The 23,641-nt window shown below is 44.7% G+C and overlaps 8 protein-coding genes across 8 annotated transcripts; 3 read left to right on the forward strand and 5 right to left on the reverse strand.

The window, feature by feature from the left end:
* Positions 1–1,878: 1,878 nt before the first annotated feature.
* On the reverse strand, positions 1,879–3,741 carry GL218_07650 (Pisatin demethylase; the record flags this gene model as incomplete). The annotated part of the gene is made up of 6 exons (XM_033584414.1): positions 1,879–2,046; positions 2,110–2,602; positions 2,658–2,779; positions 2,840–3,208; positions 3,261–3,457; positions 3,516–3,741. The coding sequence occupies 6 exons, from the start codon at positions 3,739–3,741 to the stop codon at positions 1,879–1,881; spliced, it is 1,575 nt and encodes a 524-aa protein (XP_033432795.1).
* A 2,973-nt stretch (positions 3,742–6,714) lies between these two features.
* Positions 6,715–8,124, reverse strand: GL218_07651 (Demethylsterigmatocystin 6-O-methyltransferase; the record flags this gene model as incomplete). The annotated part of the gene is made up of 5 exons (XM_033584415.1): positions 6,715–7,034; positions 7,084–7,526; positions 7,581–7,704; positions 7,774–7,897; positions 7,960–8,124. The coding sequence occupies 5 exons, from the start codon at positions 8,122–8,124 to the stop codon at positions 6,715–6,717; spliced, it is 1,176 nt and encodes a 391-aa protein (XP_033432796.1).
* Positions 8,125–8,910: 786 nt separating this feature from the next.
* GL218_07652 (Dipeptidyl peptidase 4) lies at positions 8,911–11,250 on the reverse strand (the record flags this gene model as incomplete). Its single annotated transcript, XM_033584416.1, has 1 exon — positions 8,911–11,250. The coding sequence occupies one exon, from the start codon at positions 11,248–11,250 to the stop codon at positions 8,911–8,913; it is 2,340 nt and encodes a 779-aa protein (XP_033432797.1).
* Positions 11,251–13,558: 2,308 nt separating this feature from the next.
* On the forward strand, positions 13,559–14,449 carry GL218_07653 (putative von willebrand factor protein; the record flags this gene model as incomplete). Its single annotated transcript, XM_033584417.1, has 1 exon — positions 13,559–14,449. One exon carries the CDS (start codon positions 13,559–13,561, stop codon positions 14,447–14,449), a length of 891 nt encoding a protein of 296 aa, XP_033432798.1.
* A 184-nt stretch (positions 14,450–14,633) lies between these two features.
* On the reverse strand, positions 14,634–15,503 carry GL218_07654 (Tetracenomycin polyketide synthesis O-methyltransferase TcmP; the record flags this gene model as incomplete). The annotated part of the gene is made up of 1 exon (XM_033584418.1): positions 14,634–15,503. The coding sequence occupies one exon, from the start codon at positions 15,501–15,503 to the stop codon at positions 14,634–14,636; it is 870 nt and encodes a 289-aa protein (XP_033432791.1).
* Positions 15,504–16,213: 710 nt separating this feature from the next.
* Positions 16,214–18,461, forward strand: GL218_07655 (Protein artemis; the record flags this gene model as incomplete). Its single annotated transcript, XM_033584419.1, has 6 exons — positions 16,214–16,362; positions 16,417–16,652; positions 16,702–16,960; positions 17,009–17,054; positions 17,107–17,465; positions 17,519–18,461. 6 exons carry the CDS (start codon positions 16,214–16,216, stop codon positions 18,459–18,461), a joined length of 1,992 nt encoding a protein of 663 aa, XP_033432792.1.
* A 328-nt stretch (positions 18,462–18,789) lies between these two features.
* Positions 18,790–20,835, reverse strand: GL218_07656 (1-phosphatidylinositol 4,5-bisphosphate phosphodiesterase 1; the record flags this gene model as incomplete). Its single annotated transcript, XM_033584420.1, has 1 exon — positions 18,790–20,835. One exon carries the CDS (start codon positions 20,833–20,835, stop codon positions 18,790–18,792), a length of 2,046 nt encoding a protein of 681 aa, XP_033432793.1.
* A 1,619-nt stretch (positions 20,836–22,454) lies between these two features.
* GL218_07657 (uncharacterized protein) lies at positions 22,455–23,639 on the forward strand (the record flags this gene model as incomplete). Its single annotated transcript, XM_033584421.1, has 1 exon — positions 22,455–23,639. One exon carries the CDS (start codon positions 22,455–22,457, stop codon positions 23,637–23,639), a length of 1,185 nt encoding a protein of 394 aa, XP_033432794.1.
* Positions 23,640–23,641: the final 2 nt, after the last annotated feature.

The following is a 23,641-nucleotide window of genomic DNA, read 5'->3' on the forward strand; positions in this document are numbered from 1 at the left end:
AGGGATGGGGAAAACACTCATGAGTTATTGAATCTGTACAGCGAAACTAGCGAATTGGCAAAGGGGATTCGAAAGGTAAAACGGCAGGTCTCAGATATGTGCAAGCACACACACGAGCTGGAAGCTATATTTGCGATTACAAGAAGAACGTGGAAATCTCGTAGAAAAACAGGCGTCGGGAAGAAAGACAGAGTCCAAATGGATGCATCTTTCATGTCTCCAAATATTGAGACGCGGATTCGGGAACGCTTGTTAGAGATTAAGTCTGAGTATGATGAGAAGCTTGACGAATGCCGGATGGTTCTCAATGGGTTGAACTTCACGACGCAGATGGTAAGGTGATCCGCGCCCCATATACAGTATCGAAAATCTTAGAGCGGTTATACGGGTGAACGTATTGAAGCTAACTGCGACTAATAAATAGGCATCGGACCATGTCGCAAGACATCAAACCTTCACCAACACCCGAATATCCATCGAAACAAAGAGAGATAACGCACAGATGCGTTCAATTGCTCTAATGACCATGATATATCTTCCGTTAACGTCGGTTGCTGTGAGTGCATACCTTAAAACGAATATAGTAAGGGGCTAATAAATATATCAAGTCTATTTTCTCAATGGGCGTATTCAACTGGGGGGCTACTGAGGGACAATCTGTATTGACGTTTTACTTCTGGGTATATATAGCTATTGGAGGTGGCTTTACTATCTTCACTCTTGGGCTTTGGTGGTGGCTAACTCGGGGTGGTTCACGTACGAAGGAACATCATGAAGCAACCGAGGTGGCGAAAATAGCTTGAACATGCGTTATTCAAGTTGCGAAGGATGTTATTCAGATTGTGTCTCCTTGAATACCTAGGTATCTGGTAGTCTAACATTGAGCGACCCCTATTGCAATCCGGGACTAAGGATCGTAGACTTGAAAAGGGGGTGGGACTTGGGTCCATTCTATGTTAATTTGTGCGATAAACGAGTATCTACGATAATCCTTTTAGTTTAATTTAAGATGGGCCATTCGCATAATCGACTTGCTCGCTTGAAGCCCTGAAAACGTGATAGTTGTTGATAGTTGTTGTCATACCAAGCGATATCATATCATTGGGTGAGGAAAGCTTGGTTGTAAACCTTGGCACTGCTCCCAATAATAACCGCGTCGAACTCTATGGCAAGGATTCTATATAAGAGACACGCAATAAATAGATTGATCTGCAAGTTTCCTTATTGTTGTTACTTCTTCTGCTGCAGCTTTCGGCAGCCACATCGGGGCTTTCGACCTTTCCGGCATTTACCTTATTGAGACATCTTGTTCTGCTGTCTTTGATATCTTAAGATAAGAATTCTTTACAACATAAGCCATAGCCGCCTACCTCTCATACTTTAGTCCGTGAAAATATAATAAGAATTTCCGAAGTCCGGTTAATTATTCCGATATCATAAGAAATTTATGAAAAATAGCGACGTATATAGCGCAAGGCATCACAAAAACACTCCGTGTTATGTTACTCTGCATATTATATGCATGACGGATGGCTGTTTAAATTACGAAAGGACATCTTCATCGAACCTGGGCTACCCAGTACTATGCCGGAAAGTAGGTATTCTATTCACTGCGGATTTTCGTCCTTCTAGTAATTGAAAAGTGAAAAGATAAATCGCTGCAAAAATAAAACATAGTATCTAGTGAATAACACAATATTCTAAAGAGCGGAATGATTTGTTATTGTAGTACTGTAGTAACCATATCGTCTATCTGGCTGAGGCGAAGTGTTGTAAGGAAAAACGACGAGAACTTGACGAGTAAAATAGTGTTGCGGGGATCTATTGAACCAAATCATTATAATACGTAATTTTAAGGAGAGGTTGGTAAGCTAATATTCAGGGAGGGGATACTTCTGATTTTATAGCATGCTCATAGGTTGGGGGGTTGGTATAGTTGATTGGACTAAGACAAACGTGGAAGTTTTTCTGGAAGAAGATTCCGTAACATATACTGGACCATGGCTTATGGGGATTGGTAATAGTGATATCGAAATTCCGGAGGAGCTTGGGGGATCGAAGTCAGTATAGTCCTGGCCTTGTATGATAACGGCATGGACCAAAACTTACTTCAAATATGACTTTTGTGATTTCCATCATAGCTACAGGCATGCCCAAGCATTTGGTTGAGCCATGCCCAAATATCAGTGAGTGAGTCTGGTGCATAGCGTGAAGCTTATCAACATCATCTATCAGCCAACGCTCCGGGTAATAGAGCTCAGCGTTATCTCCATAGACGGCCTTGTTAACCTGCACACCCCACATATTCAAACCGACAAACGTACCCTCCGGGAGGTGGAAACAGCCAAGCATATCTCCCCCAGGCGGAACGACGCGCTCGCGTAGTTGGCTTAGAGGAGGAAATTTTCGTAAACCTTCCAAGACGCAAGCTTGCAGGTATACAAGCTGCTTAGCTTCGGCGTTTTGGATGGGGTTGGAAACTTGTCCTCCTGCTACAGCCCCACGGATCTCAGCGCATAGAGTTTTGTAAACCTGCGGGCTGGCTATAATACTCAAGAGAATACTCTGTACTGAGGTAGATGTGGTATCGGAGCCGGCCACGCTAAGATCCTTTGTCAATAGATTTCTGTATGGGTGAGATATCAAGATATTCTTACAGTGCAACGGTGAGCTCAGAATCTATCTGATCTTTTGGCATTCCCCGTGTTAGTAGTGAACTAATGACGTCAGTTGTCTTATGTCCTTCTTTAAGACGATTTTCCACGACCTCGTGGATTATCTATGAATCTCAGGTTAGTTATGCCCATATCATGCTCAGTATATCCGAGGTGACCCTTACCCCCATAAGACGGCCGATGCCAGTGCGATCGGAAGGTGAAGGGAAAAGGAATTTCCTCAAATAGGGGATCCTAGTTAATTGGAAGAAGAGCGTGTTTAACTCGAGAAAGACCGAAAAATACTGGCAAACCCAGTTACCAGTTTCTACTATTTCGAGGATTTGATGCATGTCACGGTCATTCTTGACGCACCCAATCTCATCTCCCAGACAGATTTTAGTGATGACATCGACGGTTAGAAACTGAATTTTCTCGCCAATATCACATGGCACTTGATCTGGTACAGTAAAGTGCTTCCTTAGCGAATTTATCCAGTCAAGCACCAACTGGTCTACGACGGACTCCATTGCTTCGAAAGATTTATTGTTGAACTATAGGATATATTAGTATTGTATGACTTTCGTTATATTTAGAATTCCTTACACTCGGTGCAAGTTTGGCACGTATCTGGCCGTGTTTCTTTACATCGCGTTCGGAGACGATATTTGGAACTTGGGGGTCGGTACGGAAGGAATCGAACCAAGGCCCACGCACATATCCCGACCTGGCCGCGAGGATCCGGCGGGTTATTTCAGGGTCATCAGTGACAACATGGTTAGGACCGATCCGGGCAACGGGCCCTTAATGATAGTAACTGTTAGATACAATTTGGTTTGCAATAGGAATCAAGCTACTAACCAAATTTCCCATTTACTTCGGACCATATCTCATGAGACCTTCCAGACGAGAGCGCTTTTGCAATCCACAATCGTGACCATCGTGCTAGTCTTGGTCCCGGTACTTGGGATATATCTGGCTTCTGTTTCCGTACAACCCGGATCAAAAATACGATCTTAACGAGAACGCATAAAACAAAGAGGCAGTATGAAAAGATGATGTGCGCAAAGAAGTTAACGAGAGTCATTTTGGACATTAGTTAATGGTTAGATTCGAAGGTAAACAATTGCTATCCCATAGTCTATCTGATTGCTTGCTCTCCGATGACTTTTAAGTTCGTAGGGCGAGAAAAACATACGACCTACTTGGTACCTAGTCCATTCTCTACAATATCATGGCATATGTATTATTTGGGCTGAGTGGCGCGGCTAGCAAGACTTAACAGATGGAGTGTTCATAGGTTTCGAGGATGTTAAGTGGGCTACGATTTTTAATAAATCGGAGAAGGGTTTTGTTATAATAACAAAGGATAACTTCATGACGTAAAGGTGATTATTTAAAGGACTACTTTCAGGCACAGTACATAGTATATTGGCATTCAATGCATACCTATATCAAGAGAACCTCCCTCCCCACTCCTATAGATAGTTAGTAGACTAAGTCAATATACAAGTACAACTCATATACCGTATCTTTCAGTAGAAGCCTATTTTGGATTAATACAGAAGGACGAATGCTCGCCAGAAAGCTGAGATGAAGTCAAGCGGGAGAGATTATGGGTCAAAAGCGCCGAGTGGGCAAAGATAAACAAAGAGAAGACAGCCCTTCGTACAGTGTTCAAGTAGCCATTTGTTACAATTCTCGAATACAATATAGACGTTCGCATTCTAAGGGATGCAATTTTAGTTATACCATTTTACTTTCTCATATCACCTATTAGTGTTCCTAAGTTGAACTCAAAGTTAATCAGGGGTGGTGATTTTCTTTTAGACCATACCTAACCAGCTTACGCAGCCAACAACTGGATGCAAGCCACCGCACCAAAAAGCGCAATGCGGTGCATTTCGAATTTGGGCATTTCGGATTTGGGGCACCCGTACCTCATTAATTTCCATAGAATCTTACAATAATACGGCATTCTTTAACCCTCGAACCTCATTTCTAAGCTATATCAACAAGCGCGATAAAATGGAAGCCAAGCAAACAGCATCCAGGGGATCATTCACAGATCTCGCATTGGAGATCTTGGATCTTGCTTTAAAATTAGATAATCAACTTGCATCACAAGGGCGAGAACCGACTACCTTTGAGTCGGATACTCTCCAAGGTCTTCCTGTTGAAATCAATGCCACAAGGGAGGAGTTCATCAACAAAACACAAACCGCAAAGCGGCTTGCTCTAGGCGCTGATGGCATTCTCCGAGAATTACTATTCCAGGTATAGTATAAGTTTAATTATTTTATTTTCAACTTCGATTAACGAGCTGTCATTGTCTTACTCTTACGCTACTAGTTCACCGATGATATGGCCTTGCGCGCTATCTACGATTTCCGTCTTGCTCAACATGTACCCCTTGATGCGCCAGCAACATTTGAGGAGATAGCGCAAGTAAACAGCCTAGATTCGACTATAGTAGAACGTATCTTACGACATGCAATGTACAATCATATATTCAGCGAAGCACCTGGTCAGCCCTCAGGACGTGTTGTACATACCGCAGCTTCCCGCCTATTGGTAACAAACCCGGATGCTTTGGCCGCAGTTGGTAGTAAGTGTTGATTATAAATCTATGATGAATCTCTATACCCCTCATTCAAGTGTCCATGTGGCTGCTTTAGACATTCCTCATGAATTCTCCTAACAGTTTACGGATTATCTCAACTAACAAAACACACTCGCTCAGTGTTAGTGAAAGACTTAGCGCCCATTTCCACCCACCTGAACGAAGCTATTCTCCACTGGCGCGATCTGCCGGCTAGCGAGCGCGATGAACCGACGCAGGCCGCTACGGCACTGGTGTATGGTCCCGGACAAACATATTTCGGATTACTGAAAAACGACGAAGCGCGTGCGGCACGTTTCGCGGGGGCGATGCAATATTTCGCTGAGGGCACAGAGGAGGACATTAAGTACCTGTTAGCTGGCTACCCGTGGGATATTCTTGATAAACAAGGGGCCATACTGGTAGATGTCGGCGGGGGAACAGGTGGCCCCGCACGCGTCCTCGCCGCCGGCACACATCATCTACAAATGGTTGTCCAAGACCTTTCTGGCCCGGTGACAAAGGGTGCCCAGACGTTGCCATCTACACTTACGTCTCGTGTTGTTTTCGAGGCGCACGACTTTTTCGAGCCTCAACCTCGCCGAGATGTAGATGCCTTCTATCTTCGTTGGATTTTACATAATTGGAATGACAAGGATGCAGTGCGAATTTTGAAAGCACTAGTGCCGGGGATGAAGCACGGAACAAGAGTGATAATTAACGAGTATGTCCTCAAAGATGGTCCAGAGACCAGGTTAACAAGAAAACATGATCGGTTAGTTCCACGCAATCTCTCGATTTTACATTATAACCCTTATACTTATATTATGCTTCTTCGTCAGGAACTTGGACCTCTTAATGCTTGCTGTATGGAATGCTAAGGAACGAACGGAGGCTAAGTGGAAAGAGATCATCGAAGCTGCGGACTCTCGGCTTCAATTCAAAGGCTCTCGGCAAATCGAAGGGAGTATACTACATATTATTGAGGCAGTATGGGAGGAACCTATCACGAAGCTTGTGGGAAAATAAGTTCAAGGCTTTACTCATTTTGGTTGAATTTTGTAGGACATGAAGTAAGTTATGATTTTGAGTTGACTTAACCAATAGATATGAATTAATGAATTTCTACATGATACTTTACGATATATATTACGGATAATTGGTAGAGCTATTAGCTAAACCTACAAGATAAATACAGCTATGCCACCTTTTCAGGCGATAGTGATGACCAACTAGAGTAATCAGCATCTCTACCGTTACCAGACTAGGTGATAATAATTGAATTGAGATAATAATAATTGTTGAACTAAGAGATTTAGTTCTGATTAGCCTCATAAAGGAGTGGTATACACCTCCCTAGTTAGAACGCTACTTTACCAGCTTCACAAAGCTAGTTGATAGCCCTACCAATTACCCCCATCATTGACCCTATCAAAGTTGAAAGAAGGATACCACCTTTTATTCTGGAAGCATTGCTTCTATTATCCCATCGGCATCTTCCTCCGAAGCCGGCCAAACCTTGACGATCTGAAGTCCAGCATTTTCAAGTAGCGCCCACCACCGACTCTCAGTTCTCTCCATGCCCGCGTTGGCAACCATCATAGTGAGATCAAGCACGGCATGAGAAGTCGATGCGCCCTTTTCCGGTATAATCATTTCATGTAGTAGAAGTTTCGAATACCCTGGTGTCATGGCCGCCCGCACTTGCTTCAGTATCTCCAAACACATAGTATTAGACCAGTCGTGCAAGATATGATGGTAGAAATATGCTCGTGCACCTGTTAACGATGAGTAATTGCTATCATATGGTGAAAATGGACACCTTACCTGCTACCGGCTGTGCGGTAAAGAAGTTGTAGGTCATGCACTCGATGGCCCCATCCATAGCCTGTATGCTATCAAATAGAGGTACTATATCCTGGAGAATTAGGCGTCCCTGGTTCGGATACCTTGCATGGAATGCGAGTGTGTCGTGACCCTCACCAGCTCCTACGTCCACGAGAAGCACCGTGTCTTGAGTTGCCCCTTTTAGCAGACGTTCCTCAACTGAATACCAGTTAACCCAATAACTCCGAGCCCCCATTGTACTTCCCATAAACAGGTTGAAGTCATTAGACATGCGGGGGACTGTAGCCAAGTACTGAAACAAGCTTAGACTTGTCTGGTATGTATATTGCACCAAGCCATCGCGAGGATCGGTAGGACAATAATACCCGACTTCTCGAAAACAGTCTGGGACTTTATGTGTAGCACCTCTGGCTATTACTTTGCTAGTTTATCCCTTTAGTGCTAGCCAAGATAGAGGTATTCGTAATAACACTCACATCGTTCGATGGCCTACGCCAATCCACTCCGTAGTCATGGCCCTAGTCACTGACGTTGGCTCCCATACTCTTTCGCTAACCTTGTCAACAAATCCTATTGATGCCAAGGGTCGTAGGATACGGACTATCAGTTTCATTAATATTTTTATCAGGGTTGGTATTCGTTTTCAATATTTTATGCAAACAACTGTACCAATTAGTAGCTCCTCTCCGCCTGAGAGTGACTCCAGCTCCCTGGAGCCGACGGGCCCGTGTTTTACAATGAGCTTGAAAAGATCAAGATCAATAGCAATATTAGCAGAAACCGTGATTAAAGGCTATCGTAGAGATTAGACGGCATGATAGATAAACAAATACATAGATCATTAAGAACAAATACCGAGAAAGCCAGTTCAAGGGCCAAGTTTTCAGATTTCTCGAGAGCTTTTATGAGGCTCCTGCTTATATTCAACGCTTCTTTCCTCGAATTATCGTCATCGTTGGAGAGCCTCGGGCTGAGGCTACTGAGCTGTGTTATAAGCAAAGTTACTTGTGTTGAATCCATTGCGAGAAGTTATTGCAAATAATGTTACAGATAGTAAAGAATACTGTGAAAATATCTAGTAGTAGGATTTAAATTGTAATTCCCATCGCCTTATTTATGTATTGAGCCATGAATGTCTAGACTCCCGCAGAATCAATATAGCAAGAAATTAATCCTTCGATCCTCTTAGATATATGAGTTGACGTACTTCCAGGACCTAGCTAAGGCACGATCAAATGCTCTCATATAACCTAATGCCATTAGAACTACCCAGTCGGTCTTGTCTAGCATTATATTATGTGGTAATTTTCGATGGTTCGATAGGATACCGATTATAACCTCTTGCGGAGGTAACTTGCGAAATATTCAGAGAACTACCTCAAGTTCAATAGCATTAGTACTATATTGAAAACCTTCCTAACGGATGTATTCTAGTAGCTAGAATAAATACCAGAGGGATTTTACGTATAATTATACCATCACTATCCTAAATATTTTTTCTTACATCTTGATTTTGTGAACTGGTTTGCTCGACAAGTATGTCTAATGTAAATATTTTTACTTCATGGGGAGCGTATATAATTCTTGCAAGGCTCTTAGAGCATGTTTACCTGCCTTAGGTACGTTTTTTTGGTTGATCAGAGGGGTGATTGTGAACCATCAAAAAGGGGCTTGCAGCCAACAAATTTGGTAGTAATCCAATATTTAGAAACACATTTCAATGGACACAGCATTTGCTGATTATAATTATTATCTGTTCTCTCTTAATCAAGGCTAAGGTTGATATCTATCCTTATATTTGAGCATCTATCGCTCATCTAAAACGTGCGACTCCGACCTCCTTGCCCATTGGTGCGCCAGGTTCTGACTCGTTCGTGTCTTCTCCCGGAACAATAATTCTGTCAAGAATTTGTATAAATATGTCGACGCACCGTGATACGAAATCCCGTGGTCGCTATCCGTGAAAACTCGCCATTGCATCTTAGCAGGCGACACGCCGGCCCCAACAAGAAGGTCCAGAAGAGCGGCTGTGTTCTGGTAATGCACATTATCGTCTCCGAGGCCATGCAGGATGGAGAACCCGCCAGCGATATTCTTAAATCCGTCCGGCTTACGTATCGCTGTATTATTGTATCCGTCTGGGTTTAGCTGTGAAGTTTTCATATAGCGCTCCGTGTACATGCTGTCGTAGAATCGCCAGTCAGTAACCGGTGCGACTATCAGGCCCAGGGTGAAAACGCCAGAGTCTGCTTCCACTACTTTCGCAGATAGATATCCGCCAAACGACCACCCAAAAATGCCAACCTTTTCTGCATCAATGAAGGAGTTTCGAGAAGCAAGTTCCTGCGCGGCCCATATCTGGTCTGCTGCCTCGAACTCGCCTAAGTGGGATGCGACGAGAGCACGGAATTTCCGGCCCTTGTAGCCTGTTCCACGGTTATCGACTGTATATTGAATAAACTCAAGCTCTGGGTCCGACGATATATACGCGTTCCATCCGACCGACTCAAAGGACTTTGATACTTCCTGCGAGCCTGGTCCTCCATAGGGCGTGAAGAGAACTGGGTATTTTTTCGCGGGGTCAAAGTTAGGGGGAAGTCGTTGCAAGACGTTCAAACTATACCCGTCGGGGTGATCCAAAGTGAAATATGTAATATTCGGTAAGTTATATCCTTGGAGTTTATTCCAAAGTGCGTCGTTCGAGGTAATAGTACGAAGTGGTATCTGGGTGTCGTTAATCGCGTACAACTCTTGGTAAGGTACATCAGGTCCTGAATAGCTAAGGATATAATATCCACCACCAGATGAGAAAGAGGCGCTCCAGACTGCCGGGATCGCAGCGTCGACAAGCGATTCTGATTTTAAAGTAGAGTATGAAACTGAGTATACGTGTCTCTCAGTACTGTCGGCTTGGGTAGATGTATAGTAGATTAACTCTCGCTTGTTATCGACTTTCAGAACTGCTGTTACTTCCCATTCCCCATCGGTAAGCGGGGTAGCGCTTGAGCCATCAACCGTGTAGAGGTAAATATGTTGCCATCCGGACTCATCCAAAACATCGATATAATATTCTTCAGTAGAACCATTGATTGGCCCCACGAATTTTATGCCTATGTCATTATCCAGCCAACCATCTGTGCCGTCCCGTTCGCGGACGACTTTGGTGATGATGGCATCGTTTACGTCAACTCGGACGTGTTTCGAGGTGTCCTGAACACGATTGAAAGCACGGTAGATAACGCTACTATGCTCAGATGTGACCCAGGCGATTTCACCGATTACTAGATCATCCGCAGGGAATGCGTCGATTGGAACGGCTGATTTCTCCTCACTATCGACATTTAGAAGTGTCAAAGACACGGTTGGGTTAGTCGTGCCCACTTTGGGGTATCTCAAGTCTAAGAGTCGAGGATACACAGGAGCGATTTCTTGGTTATCCATAAAGTACTGCACAGTAAAAGTTTCGACTCCAGTCTCGTTGAAGCTGAGGTACGCAAGAACCTCGCCGTCGGGAGAAAACCAGATTGCGGAGCGGTCGCCAAATATTTCTTCCTCGTATACCCAATCTGGCACTCCATTGAACAGATCCGGAGAACCGTCGCTTGTAATCTGGGAAATAGTGCCATTCTTATTTAAGAACAGGTTATTGCCACGAACAAAGGCGATCGCATCTCCCGCTGGAGCAAACTCGGCATATTGAATGTCACCGACTTGATCCTCAACCAAAGGCGTCAGCTCGCCCGAGGCTACATCGAGAACTGAATAATCCGCGAAGTATGAGTGGCGATACTGTTTCGTGTAGTTAGTTGCGAAAAGGACCTTGGCGAGGTCCGGGCGAATCCAATACTGAGCTACACCATCTGGGATTAGGTCGGCAGCAACGAAGGTCGAGCTCTCGCCGGTGACAAAATTCTCAAGGATCAGCGCCCCTCCATCGCCAGCATAGATATACTGCCCATCTTCGCCGCCAGATAACCAACTAACAGATGTAGACCTAGCACCGAATTGGTTATTCACCATCGTCTCATTCCAAGTCAGAATTTTGTCGCCATTTCCAGTTGGTTGATGAGGTTGGCGCGCTGGCTCAATGGCGAGCACGGAGCGCACCAACGTCGCCCCTACGATAAGCCAAGCAGTAAGTTCCATTGTTGGCTAATTAGGTAGGGCGGAATATTCCAATTATTGACACCAACGCCTTAGAAGATGGGAACCAAGTTTAAGGTCCGTCTAAGGGGGGAAAGAAAGCGGTTAAGACCATGGCTGTATAAATAAAAGGGTACCACTACCCTTTTATACTATTGTTTATCGGTATAACTCGCTCGCGATTAACGCGTAAATTGCGAATTGTAAATTTCAAATTGCTGCAGGCCGCCATAGCATGATACCACCGCGGGGAAAGGGATTGCCAACCCAGAATTTCGCCAAAGCTTCTTGGTTATCTTTATCGCCTTTCCTCCTTAGGAATGTAGAAAGGCTCACGAGGCTTGCGGCTTGCTCCCCTGTTACCTTGGCAGCCAGGAACAATTCATATTCGGATATTCCCCCAGCTTGGCAATAAATATTGGCCAACGACAATGCGGCGATACGCATCGTTAGGATCCAGATCCGAACTGCCGGATCGAAGCACTTGATCTTCTCGACCGCAGTTATCCAAATTCCGACTTGAGTAATACGAGAATGTGCGCATTCGAAGCAAATAAATGAATTACCAATAGGAACTTAATATGACCCAAGTTATGAATAAGGAAGAATACAGAAAAGAGAGAAACAACCCCACGAATACAAGTCTAAATATGTATCTATCCAGTGTATTAATTGACCCCCTTGCTGCTAACCACCAAACACCTGAGTTATCATCATTTGATATCTGAAATTCATATCTACCGAATCACTTGGCTCATCTTGCTAAGTGTATAAAGTAAATGAGCACAATTCTTTGACATCACGTTACGAAGAACAGTAACTAATTGTTGCAACTGGCTCAAGGTACTCTTATCCTCTGCGAGATCCAAACCATCAACGATGCAGAGCATTGTCTTGCCGTTAAGTTCTAGAAGTGGCAATGATTGAAGTATTTCTAATCCAACATCAAAGCTACCAGGCCCACGACCTATGAATGTCTCAAATTTTCTTCTATGCAGACCTTCCGAGGTACCAAATTCATCGGGCACGAAAGTAATTAAACTCCAGATCAGCGAGCCAAGGATCTTAAGTAACACTACCTTTGGCGTTTCGCTTCGATCCTTTACGTACACCCGGAGAACGATGGCACTCTCGCGGTTACGCACACGAAGGGACTTGGCAAACTCACTCCCAGCATAGCTCGGCGAGTAATTGTAACCTACGCCGTCGAGTACATGAACACTAGGTGCATCTGCCATCCATATGTCTATGAGCTTTTTCTGGACCCCCTTTTTGTACAACTCGTATGGGAACTGCTTGCGGCAGTCGTATCCCCCTCTGTCCTGAAGAGATTCAAAGTGGGTGACACAGTCCAATGCTACGTCCAACCCATGTGCGCTCTTTAAGAGCTTATCCCTGGTCATGGTTTGAGACTGGAAAGCATTTTTTACTGATAGAAATGACATCTCGTAAGGGTAAGGGAATTTCACCACCTTGAGTGGATTTGAAGAGTTTGATAGTCGATAGAGAATGATAAATCTCGTTCTAGAATACTACAAGTTTATAGAAGCACTAACTACGGTACTTATATACGATGTTTTTCTTCTTTTCTTTCCTACAGAACCCCTTTATTACCAATCATAAGTCAGTTCTAAGATTATCATTTATGAATTGAGGCAAACAAAGAACACCGTATGTAATAAAAACTCAAGAAGTAAAAATAAAAGGATTACAACTAATACCTATTTAAATATAGTATGGGAACAAGTGTCTCCGATAGCTTACTCTGCGAGTAATCCAGAGACGATAATTAAATATGCAAATTGTGTTTAGTGAAGGAAACAAATCAGATCAACAGTATATGAGTCAATGATTGTAAACATTTATCTTTCGTTTGAAAAACCATTAGGACAGTTATCTTTGGACGGTAGGTACCTAACGTACTAATTTAAAGCAAGCTACTGATCCCAACTGCCAATCCGCATTGACACCTAGGTCTCGTGGTAGTTGCCTCGCCGTGTGACAGATAAGATGGAAAGCCCTATAGTGATATGTCATGATAACCGACTTGTCAGTTTCGAACCTTTTGATAGAAGGTGCCTCCTTCTGTAGCCCAAAGTTTCCCGTAATAAACCCAATGATCAAACAGGTATAAAAATAAAACCTTACAGCATATAGTCCACCAGGATTTCTGAATAAATTATTGGTGAAATCTGTCCGCCCTCAACATACAACCTAAAGAAGATATGCTGGTTAATGTGTACTTTGGCACATAACTTGTTATCTTCTCCGATTCACCTGCTAAAACTAGGAGAGAACCGCATCTATCATCATGGACCGTGTCGAAGACCGTATTGAATCGTCCCTTCCATACCCCTTAGAGTCAACAATCCCAGCAAGCCCCGATCTGAAACCAAAAGCATCAGCAAAACCAACTGAACACAAGAAACACCATGCGAAACTAACACGCAAGCATATAAGCACACCCGATGACCCGTACGCATTCCTAAAGCACTTCGACACCATCTTCCTTATCGACGACTCTAAGTCAATGGAAAAGCACTGGGGCGAGGTCGGCATGCTGCTCGAGAAGATTGCGCCGATATGCACAGAGCGCGATCCAAACGGTGTAGACATCTACTTCGTGAATCACCGCCCGCGCGGCTACCTCATGTATGCTGCTCTAGGATTTGATGCAGACCGCTCCGGGTACCTGCATATTGGCCAGTCAGTCGGGGTGCCAGAGATGCGTGACAACGTGGCAGGAATTTTCGGCAGCATTAAGAAACTTGGAAGTCACTGCCGTCTCGACCATCGGCTCAGCTATATCCTTGACCAATATGTCCATGAATATGAACGAAGTCGCCGAGACAGAGGTGTCACAGGCTCGGGCAATACTGTTAGGCCGCTCAACCTTATCGTGATCACCGCCGGCGTGACAGATGATAATCCGTACGACACGTTAATTCGAACGGCACGGAAGCTGGACGTGTTAGGCGCACCACCGTATCAAGTCGGCGTACAATTCTTTCGCGTAGGTGACGATGAAGGTGCACGTCAAAAATTAGACTTTGCAGACGACGGATTGAGCGACGCATTTGATATCAGAGATATTGTTGATACGACGACATGGGGTGGAAAGATGGGTGATTTATCACCCGATGCTGTGTTAAAAGTCGTACTTGGAGCTGTGGAGAGGTCTATTGACAAACAGAAGGAGTAGCGTCTGATATTTCCAAGCTACATATCCTAAAATCTAAGGAGGTATCTAAGCTTCAAAAGTTTCCCTTCGCTGGGAAAGGGTATGATGTGTATACATCTTCCACGAGTAACCTGTTGCTTCAAAGTGAGTCCAAAATATATAATCAAAGGCTTTAAAACAACAGGTCGTACTTCGCTAGTTATCTCTAAAAATTAAACCGCATGTAAGAAGATATGTACTTTAGCCAGGGCAAATCCGGATAAGTTGACAGTATCATACGAGTCCCAAGCGGTAAATATACGTGATCACCAAGTTCGGTTGGCCCTAAACAATCCACCATCTTCAACTGCGGATGAAGAGCCTCAAGATTCTTGGGTTCGTCAATGGCCCACTTGAAACTTGACCCCGTGGCTACTAGGGCGTCGACCTGGTTTTGTAAAGAGAGTAATACGGTACCGATATGATCGATGATAAGCTGACCCGATTTGAAGTGGTCAACAATTTGCCGAATCATGCGTTTACCAGACTCTTCTTCTAGATACATAGTTAACCCCTGGCAGATGATGACAGTCGGACGGTCAACGGGGATCTGCTCGAGCCATGCTTTTTCAGTCGCGTCCGCGGCGATCAACTGGTAGTCGCCCTCCGGATGGGGAATGAGCTTGTTGCGCAGTTCAACGACATCGGGTAGATCGAGATCTATCCAACGGACCTTGGTTAAGTCTGCTCGGACGCGACGTACACGATCGTCTAGCCCGCAGGCCAAGTGAACGACCGTCGCTTGCGGGTTGCTTGAGAGGAACTCGGCGGTCCAACCATCTAAACGCAGGGCCCGAAGAGAATACATAATGGCATGGGATTCATTTATATTGAATTTGTCGAAGTCATGGTCGATCTGATCTATGACTCGAATAGAGTCGACGTCGTTAAGGATAGGATGAGCAGATCTTGCGTCCGTGGCTCTTGCTACCAGCGGCCCTATTAACGTTTCTTGCGGTCCTGTGAAGGTAATTTTCAGTTTGTTCCCGGTCTGATTTGAGCTTGGCGGGGAAGCTATGTCAATTGACTCTTCCATACTGAGTTTCGCGCAGGGCGGCGAGTAACCTAGGTTAGTTGATTTCGAATGTTATGTTATTTTTGATCTAGAGAACATTGGAAAGATATAAGAGCAGTATGATTTCGATAGACGACTTTTATACCAAATGTCCTACAGCTAATCTAATCCGCAACGCTATGAGAGGTATGAATACGCCGTATCTGCGCTCTTGGAGCCGTATTACATTTTTCGCGTCGACTCCGCCTCACGAACATCCTGATTCGTAGAGGAACGCTTCCTAATGACCCTAGTAATTTAGCGTTTGATTGGTGAGATAATTATGTTGAGAGAGTCCTATAATGTTGTTAAATAAGTCTTCCAAATATGTTTTATGGTATAATATTAGGAGACTGTGTTGTTCTAAAATGTTCGCTAGAATCCGAGTTTTCAGCGCTGGCGTTAGGAGGTAGGTACCTCCTAATCTGCCTTAAAAATCCAGAATCTTGCAGGTGCCAGCCAGCTGACATAGAATATGAGTACCTAAAAGGTTTCAACGTACCTTCCAGGCAGTTACCTTCATAGGTACATCACGTCTCTTTAATAATAAGCGTACTTGCTAATAAAACCTAGACCTGACTTCTTAAACTTTTTCTTCTTGATAATTCCGAAAGTCATGATGTTTAATCTAGCAACTTACAAGTTCTCGAGCCACTACTCGTAGTATTTCAGTCCACCCCCTGTCGACCGCTATGTCAACTTTCAATGGCATCATTCACGAATTCCCTGATATTAGAGTCGACTTCTTCCGTAGACTCAACCTCCGGCCTCCATTGGCTTGCTTCTTAAGTCATGTCCATAGCGATCATCTCGCTGGGCTTGATACGCTCAGAAGTCCTTTGTATGAATCCCACGTGCCAAGTACCTATCAATTGGCTTACTGGGTATGATCTAGTGTTTATTGTTCGGCCGCCACAAGGGAAATCCTGCTCCGACTTGAAAAGTATCCTTGTCGACTCAACTATGCTAAAGGAATACTCGAGGATCCACGAATGCAGACGTATAAGCATCTGGCCAAAGTACTAAAGCCCATTCCTCTAGATACCCCCACCAAGATCAAGCTAGATCCCACTCAGACCATTCAAGTAACACTCCTAGATGCAAACCACTGTGCTGGTGCAGTTATGTTTCGTATGTCAGCTTATTGATGTATTAGACTTAGTACTAACTTATTAAGTAGTAATTGAAGGCAATGGCAACGCTGTCTTATATACAGGGGATATTAGGAGCGAACCTTGGTGGGTAAATTCTATTGCTAGAAACCCTAGCATGGTAGAGTACTCTACGGGTCTAAAAACGCTGGACCGTATATATCTCGATACGTCGATATTGAGCAACTTCCCTCTGCAAACTAAGGCCGATGGTCTCCGCGAACTTCTGGAAAAGGTTGCACGATATCCAAAGGATACCATATTCCACATGCAAGCATGGACTTACGGGTAGGATGTTAATTTTATCAATCTAATCTAAACTAATATCCTTCGCAGATATGAAGAGGTTTGGATTGCTTTATCAAAAGCTTTAGACTCCAAGGTTCAATATTCTCTCTCTTTGTGGCTAGTAGCATTGCTAACCATGCTTCAAGATTCATGTCGATAAGTACAAGATGGACGTTTATAAATCCCTCGTCATCAAATCATCAGATAATCGCTACGCTGCTCAAACTCACTTGACTAAGGAAGCTCCATATCTTGTAGGCTTTACCTGTGGTAATACCCAACGGGAGGGGTGTCTGACGCTAGACGAAGATGTGCGAATTCATAGCTGTGAGAAAGGTATGGCTTGCAAAGTTATGGAGACCAAGCCGATCGTGTGGATCCAGCCAATTGTCGCACATCTTAAGAATCGGCGAGACATGGCTGAGGTGGGCATTGGTGGAGGCGGGGACGACCTGGCACAGAAAATAACCTTTGAACCGGAGGGAATTCGAGCTTTGTTAGAATTGTAAGGGTTTCTCAAACTGCCCTTCGATTCTTTATGAATTAACAATGAAGCAGAATCAAGTATAAAGGAGAGATACTAGGTGATTTAGAGCCTACGACTACACAATTCCTTCAGAAAGCACTAGCTGTTTCTAGAGACGTCGACCTCGATATTGGGAGGTTTAGCTTCAAGGAGGAGTATTCCTTCACAGAAATAGTTAACTCACTTGCTAGGAGAGTTGAGGAAATCCAATATCCAGTAAACAATACTAAAGGAGAAGACTATCTTAACGTCCTTACGAACCAAATCACATTCCCGTACGCTAGACATTCTTCTTTACCCGAGCTCCGGCATCTTATCAAGGCTTTCAAGCCCGCCGATATTTGGCCATGCACGGTGGATCCGAAATCTTGGGCAGAAGAGGGCATTACCATAAGACAGCTTTTCGGAGATATCTGCACTGGCGATGTTTTCCAACACGACTTGCTAATGAGCGAAGCATCGGAATTACGACCGAAGTTGCGCGGAGAAGATGGGGAAGATGCACCCGAGACTCAGTCAACGGCTGCTTCTCAGACAAGAAATCCCTCTAGCCCAATAATTCCATCCCCTGATGCCTATAAGCACTATGGATCCAATAGTATAGATGGGGTATCTGTAGAAATATCACCCATGAGAGGCCAATCACAGCATCAGAGCCCCAACATATCGCCACTACATCGTTATTCGCAGACCCCTCAGGTGCAAATGGTGCATGCCCCCCTTTATTCATACAAACATAAGCGCGACTATAATTCATTCCAAGGCGGCCAAGACACACATCCTGAAGACGATGACGAAGAAAGTGAATTATACATCCAGGGCTCACAGGCTTCAGAGATATCCGACTACGCATACGATACTAGGTTGCGCGCCTTTCGAGCAGCTCGAGCTAACATGAAGGATGATGGCACTTGGAGAACTATAAATCTCATCTCTACTACGGATAATCACAGCACGGTTGAGACGGAGCTATGAGATTTATGACTAGATGCGTATATGGTAAAAACTGACGTATGGTCGGCATTTGGGGGGGTGGTAATGGTAGTAATTAGCAAGACGCACATGTTTTATCTTAGGAGATACCATTTGCTTTATAGCCGCAAATATATTCAAATTCCTCTTCAATCTATAACCAGCTATGTTCCCGCTTGATGAATATGTTCGCTTCATAATGCTATCATGTTAGATCGTCTCATACTCACATATGGTCTCATTCATATCGCTCCTACATTGCTTGGCATTGTCCTAAGCGATGTCGTTTTGCCTCTCCCGTTTGGATTCTCCGAGACTCGAAACTCGCCGCCTAAGCCAGTTTCTTGTCTATCTTGACGAGTAACACGCCCTCGCTTTCTCGGCCCTGATTATCGAAGAGATGCACGAATCGATGTCCGCTACGTAGTCGATCCAGCCGAATGCAAGCCCAAGCAGCCAAATCATCGCGACCGATCTCGTCATCCTTAATTAGAAACCGTACGAAGGCTAGCTCGGGCACAACTCCAGGGATACTTTTGGCTACGGCGAGCTTCTCGGACTTGAAGTCCGGGTGGATCCCACGCTGGGTCTTCGTGCGCGCCTTGTACTCGCCCTCTTTGGCCCTCGTCGACGAAGAACCTGTGGCTGCGGCTGTGCCAGTAAGGGAGAGATGCTCATCGTGCGGCGGCTCGGTGTGTAGCTCGATCTTGACGTATGGCTTGAATCCGCTCTCCTTATCGTCTTCTTCGGGCATCGGTAAGTTTTGCGCTGCGAGCACGGTGATGGTGAGGTCGAGTGTTTGGTGTAGGATTGTCTCTGATGCGGGGATGGGTGTCGCCTTGTTCTCTTCGTCGTCGATAACGACGGGTTTCCGACCGCGGTATCCTTCGGGCTTTAATACGTATCCACCGGTACCGGCGAACATGCCCTCGTTTAACATCATTCCCTCGTCCCACTTCTGCCAGTTAAGCGCCACGATCTGGATGCCCTTCCTCCAGAAAGCGAGGGGGTCTAGGTTAGAAGACCCGATACGCATGCCGGATGGATATGTCCTCATCAAGTACTCCCGGTTATGTTCGAAAAGCCTTGCCGCTTCGTTCTGGTGGACCTCGGCTACGCCGCTTTCCGATAGCGAGAATATGTGCGTCGGCATGGAAGCTTCTGGTTGGGATAAGGATTTGAATGATACGCCTCGCGTATACACGCCCAGTGCTGATAATGCCTGGATAATCTTGGACGCCTTTTTGACCTTTTGCTGTGCGGTGGTCTTTGATTTGGGGTCCGATGCGACGCCGGGCGGAATCCGGTCTACGGATTCCACCTCAGTTGCCGATGCGAGCGCGTTAGGCGGCGCGTACTTGACCTTAACAAGGATCTTGTGGTGCAGATCACCGGGCGCGGGGAGAAACTTCGCGTCGTCTTCGGGTTGGGGTAATAAAAAGCCGGCCCAGACCTCGTTGATAATACGCACCATAGCTTCCTGTTGCTCCTGGCTGCAATGGACTTCGAGACTGACGATCAGCGGTAAGTCCGTGACAACAAAAGCGCTTTCTCTGATGGCCATGCAGACTTCGCGGAATGAGACTTCTTTGGTAAGTGTATAGCCGTGCAGAACACGGGGTTCGACTGCTATTGCCTGCGGACTCAGTGTTTTCTTTAGCGGGGCTCCGATGGAGGAATTCCCATCCTTCTTCTCCGCCGCAGATTCCGACTCTGCTAAGGTCTTCCCCGTGATACGCTTTCCTATCGATGTCTTCTCGAGCCGGTTAGCCAGCGACCCAGGTAATTTTGAGGCAATCTTCTCGCCGCGGCTCATCTTCCTCTTGGCCTTAAGTTCCCGAGTTTCGTCATCCTCGGAGCTGTCTGAGGTATCCGACGTGTCGACATCGGACTCGTCGCCGTCCCAGACATCTATCTCGACACAGCGGCAGCCGCGCAGCAAGACGTTCCGGTATGCATCTGCGTCGGAATCACTGTTCAGCTGGTTTCCAGTCAGGTAGGTGTTGTGGCTGGAGCTGATATAATAGCTAGCCAAGGGCCAAGATAAATGCTGGGGATCTAAGGCTGCCGGCGCCAGCGCGTTGGCTGCAGACGATGTCATGTACTGTAAGAAACCAGCAAAATCGAGGGAGTCCCGAGTCGCGACATGGCCTGAGGGGTTTGTTACTTTATCGGCTTGGACATGATGAATAAATTCGATGATAGAGTCCTTATGCCAGTTCTTGTCGGTAGGAGAAGCATATGTAGCGTAAATCCGTTCCAAATATTGTAATGTAGATGTCCTTATCTCCTTGATACTAACATCTTCAGCACCGGGCTGACCGCCTCCAGCTTGGTGGAGCGATTCGCTCGGCGGGAGGGGTACTGTTTCTGCCATGACGATGTTATTCACAATAAAACCACACGAGTAAAAAAAATGCGTTTACGTCTAATGAATAATATTTATGGTAGATTTAGTTAGTTGAAGATCAAAACAACAACAACAACAATGTTAGTAATCCCAATATTGCAGCAATATATTAGGTTAGAAGGTAGGTAGAAATCCGTAAAGGGGGAAGAGAAGTCAGCAAACAACACATAAACCCGCATAACAGGTATGTTTACCTAAAAGGTACCTTTACTAGTGAATCGCGTGGTGTTAGCATCTGTGACGTCTCATAGTGACCCAGCGAACCTGATTCAGCCCAAGACTTTTAGCGAGTTAAAAATGCGCTGTAAAAAGCCCCACCAATTCTTTGGATTAATATGGCTTGGCCTGGATCTAAAGCTGCTGGGAGTAAAGCGACATGAAACGTCATTAGCAGCAGGTTTTCCTTGTAGGGAATATATGAAGAAAAGTATTGGTAGATGCTAAGTATGTAGATAAATATTGCCATGTATTTTAAACTGTGTGCAAGATATTACGTCAGTTATTCTTGTTTGTAAAGTTGATAGGTTGATATGGTTGACACTTTAGCAATGATTGTGACTGTACGATAATGCATACCCGATAGCCCAATATCATGTTAAACGGAGTTATATTGAGGTTATATTAGGTAAAGTGGGTCAAAAAAGGTGATTCATGCGCTAGATAACCCCTGACTTGGTTCCCCCTATTTCAATATCTGAGTCAACCTCAAATCCAAAATTGTAATATGCAAAATATAACAGAAAATATAACTGGTAGGCAAACACTATCTTACAGATATCGTGGGTGACATGGATTAATTAAGTTATTTGATTTTTCTTTTTAGCCCTTTGCAAAGCTTCAAGGCACAAAGCTTTGTTCCTATTTTAATCATCCCTCCCCAATAAAGAAGCTATCCTTCACCATCTCCGAAGCTTACGTATATCACGAGAACATTTGACTGCTTCATAGCATGTGTTTATCATACATCATAACAAGAATACTGTAGTAGCACCTTGCCCTCACATCCAGAGCATTGAACTTGAACCTTTGTCTAGGAGACAAATGAAAATCGGGAGCAACATCAGCGTATCTAGGATAACGCCAAATCCTTACTGTTCAGTTCTAAGCATACGATAGATAATTTTGTCTAGGACAATACTGCAACAACACTCTGGCAGTGTCTATTGTGTCATAGGTAATGAATATACTAGGCGGTTAGAGAAAGAAAAGGTCTCTGTGATCAAAACTTATAACATAAAGACTTATTTAGAATAAAAGCTGATCGCTTAGTCTTTGATTTACAAATACTTTATTCAGCTATAAATAAACAAAGCTATTGTCCCATAGTACTGACAAACATTGTAAATTTTATTGTTGTCGTGTAATAAATACTTCAAGAAGCAATGTCCAATTATATCTCTAAGCGCACACAATCAAGATACCATCGGAGTAAATTATTTTCTACAAGCAAAAAGGTTCATCTTATCACCTGTTTTAATTTTTAAAAACTTATTTTTAGTTCTAACTGCAACCTGCCACCTGTATTCTAGGCTTCCAAAAAAAAGTGCAAACAAACCAAACCACCGTGGAAAAAGGCATCTTCCACCATGGAGGTTAATCGAGTTCACGTCTTGATTATCCAATTTCGCAAACGAATCAGAGAACTGGCCTTGATTCAAAATCGTATCCAAGATGACATAACTGTGTTCAAAGATGGCGATCCGGATCTCATGGATGATTTCGAGGAAACGCGCCAATACTATCTCGATCACTTGGGTATCACGGTTGAACAACTGCGTGAGGCAATGGAAACATCTGAGATCGAGTTCCCGCCAGAGGAGATTTTCGTCGAGAGAATAATGAGGAGGGTTAGGCCGATTACGAAGCGGTATCTCGAGCGGCTCGTCAAGACAGGAAGGATCACCAAATGCGACATGGATTGCATAATCCAGGGAGGATACACCAGCGTTGAGGCGTTCTTCGAAGACGTATATAGCAACGTTGAATCATTCGGTACTAAAAACGAAGCGAGTTCCTCTACAGATGGTACGCAATCAACGTCTAGTATCGAAATATATGACGAAGATGGATTCCTAACAGTCATAGATGGCGCTAATCAGAATGATGAACAAGGGGATTCCCGAGATGATAACACCGACCCTCAGAAAAAGGCACCTACGAATGAACCAGGGACGTTGGTGTTAAGTTCAGGGGATATCGTACCCCCGATCAAGTTAGAAGCACCGGAAAAGCCGTTAGAGGATACAGAAAGCGAGATGGAGAAACAGCCCTCTCCCGAGGCGTCGAAACTAGAACCATCCGCGCTAGATATCTCATCGGAAGAAGAAAAGGCTTCCCTAGAAATGGAAAGCAATGATCCCGCTACTGCGAACGGAAGCTCTTCAGTTAACCGTCCCGCAGATGACAAAGATGCCGACTCATCAGACGTAGAGACCTCCGACTCTGACGACTCGGACGTCAGCTCATTAGTAGACAATGTCGCGGGCGACGAAGAGCACACCGAAGTAGAGGAATCCGACTCCGACGAAGCTGAAGAGTCTCCACAACCTTTCCTCCGCGCAATCCCCAAGACGAGCGCAAACGCGGACGAGCAAAAAGAAGGCATCGACGGCAGCGACGATATACTGGATACCTGGCTACCATCCCACCAGATGTTCTACTGGCAGTACGAGATCATCTTCGCCGCAATATTGACCTCGTTCAGATTCAAGGAGAGATTCCAGTCTGCAAGGGACGCCTATAAGGCTGATCCGTTTGCCGATTGGGACTAAGG

The sequence above is a fragment of the Daldinia childiae genome, assembly GCF_008694065.1.
Source record: "Daldinia childiae strain JS-1345 chromosome Unknown Scaffold9, whole genome shotgun sequence".
Classification (NCBI taxonomy): domain Eukaryota; kingdom Fungi; phylum Ascomycota; class Sordariomycetes; order Xylariales; family Hypoxylaceae; genus Daldinia; species Daldinia childiae.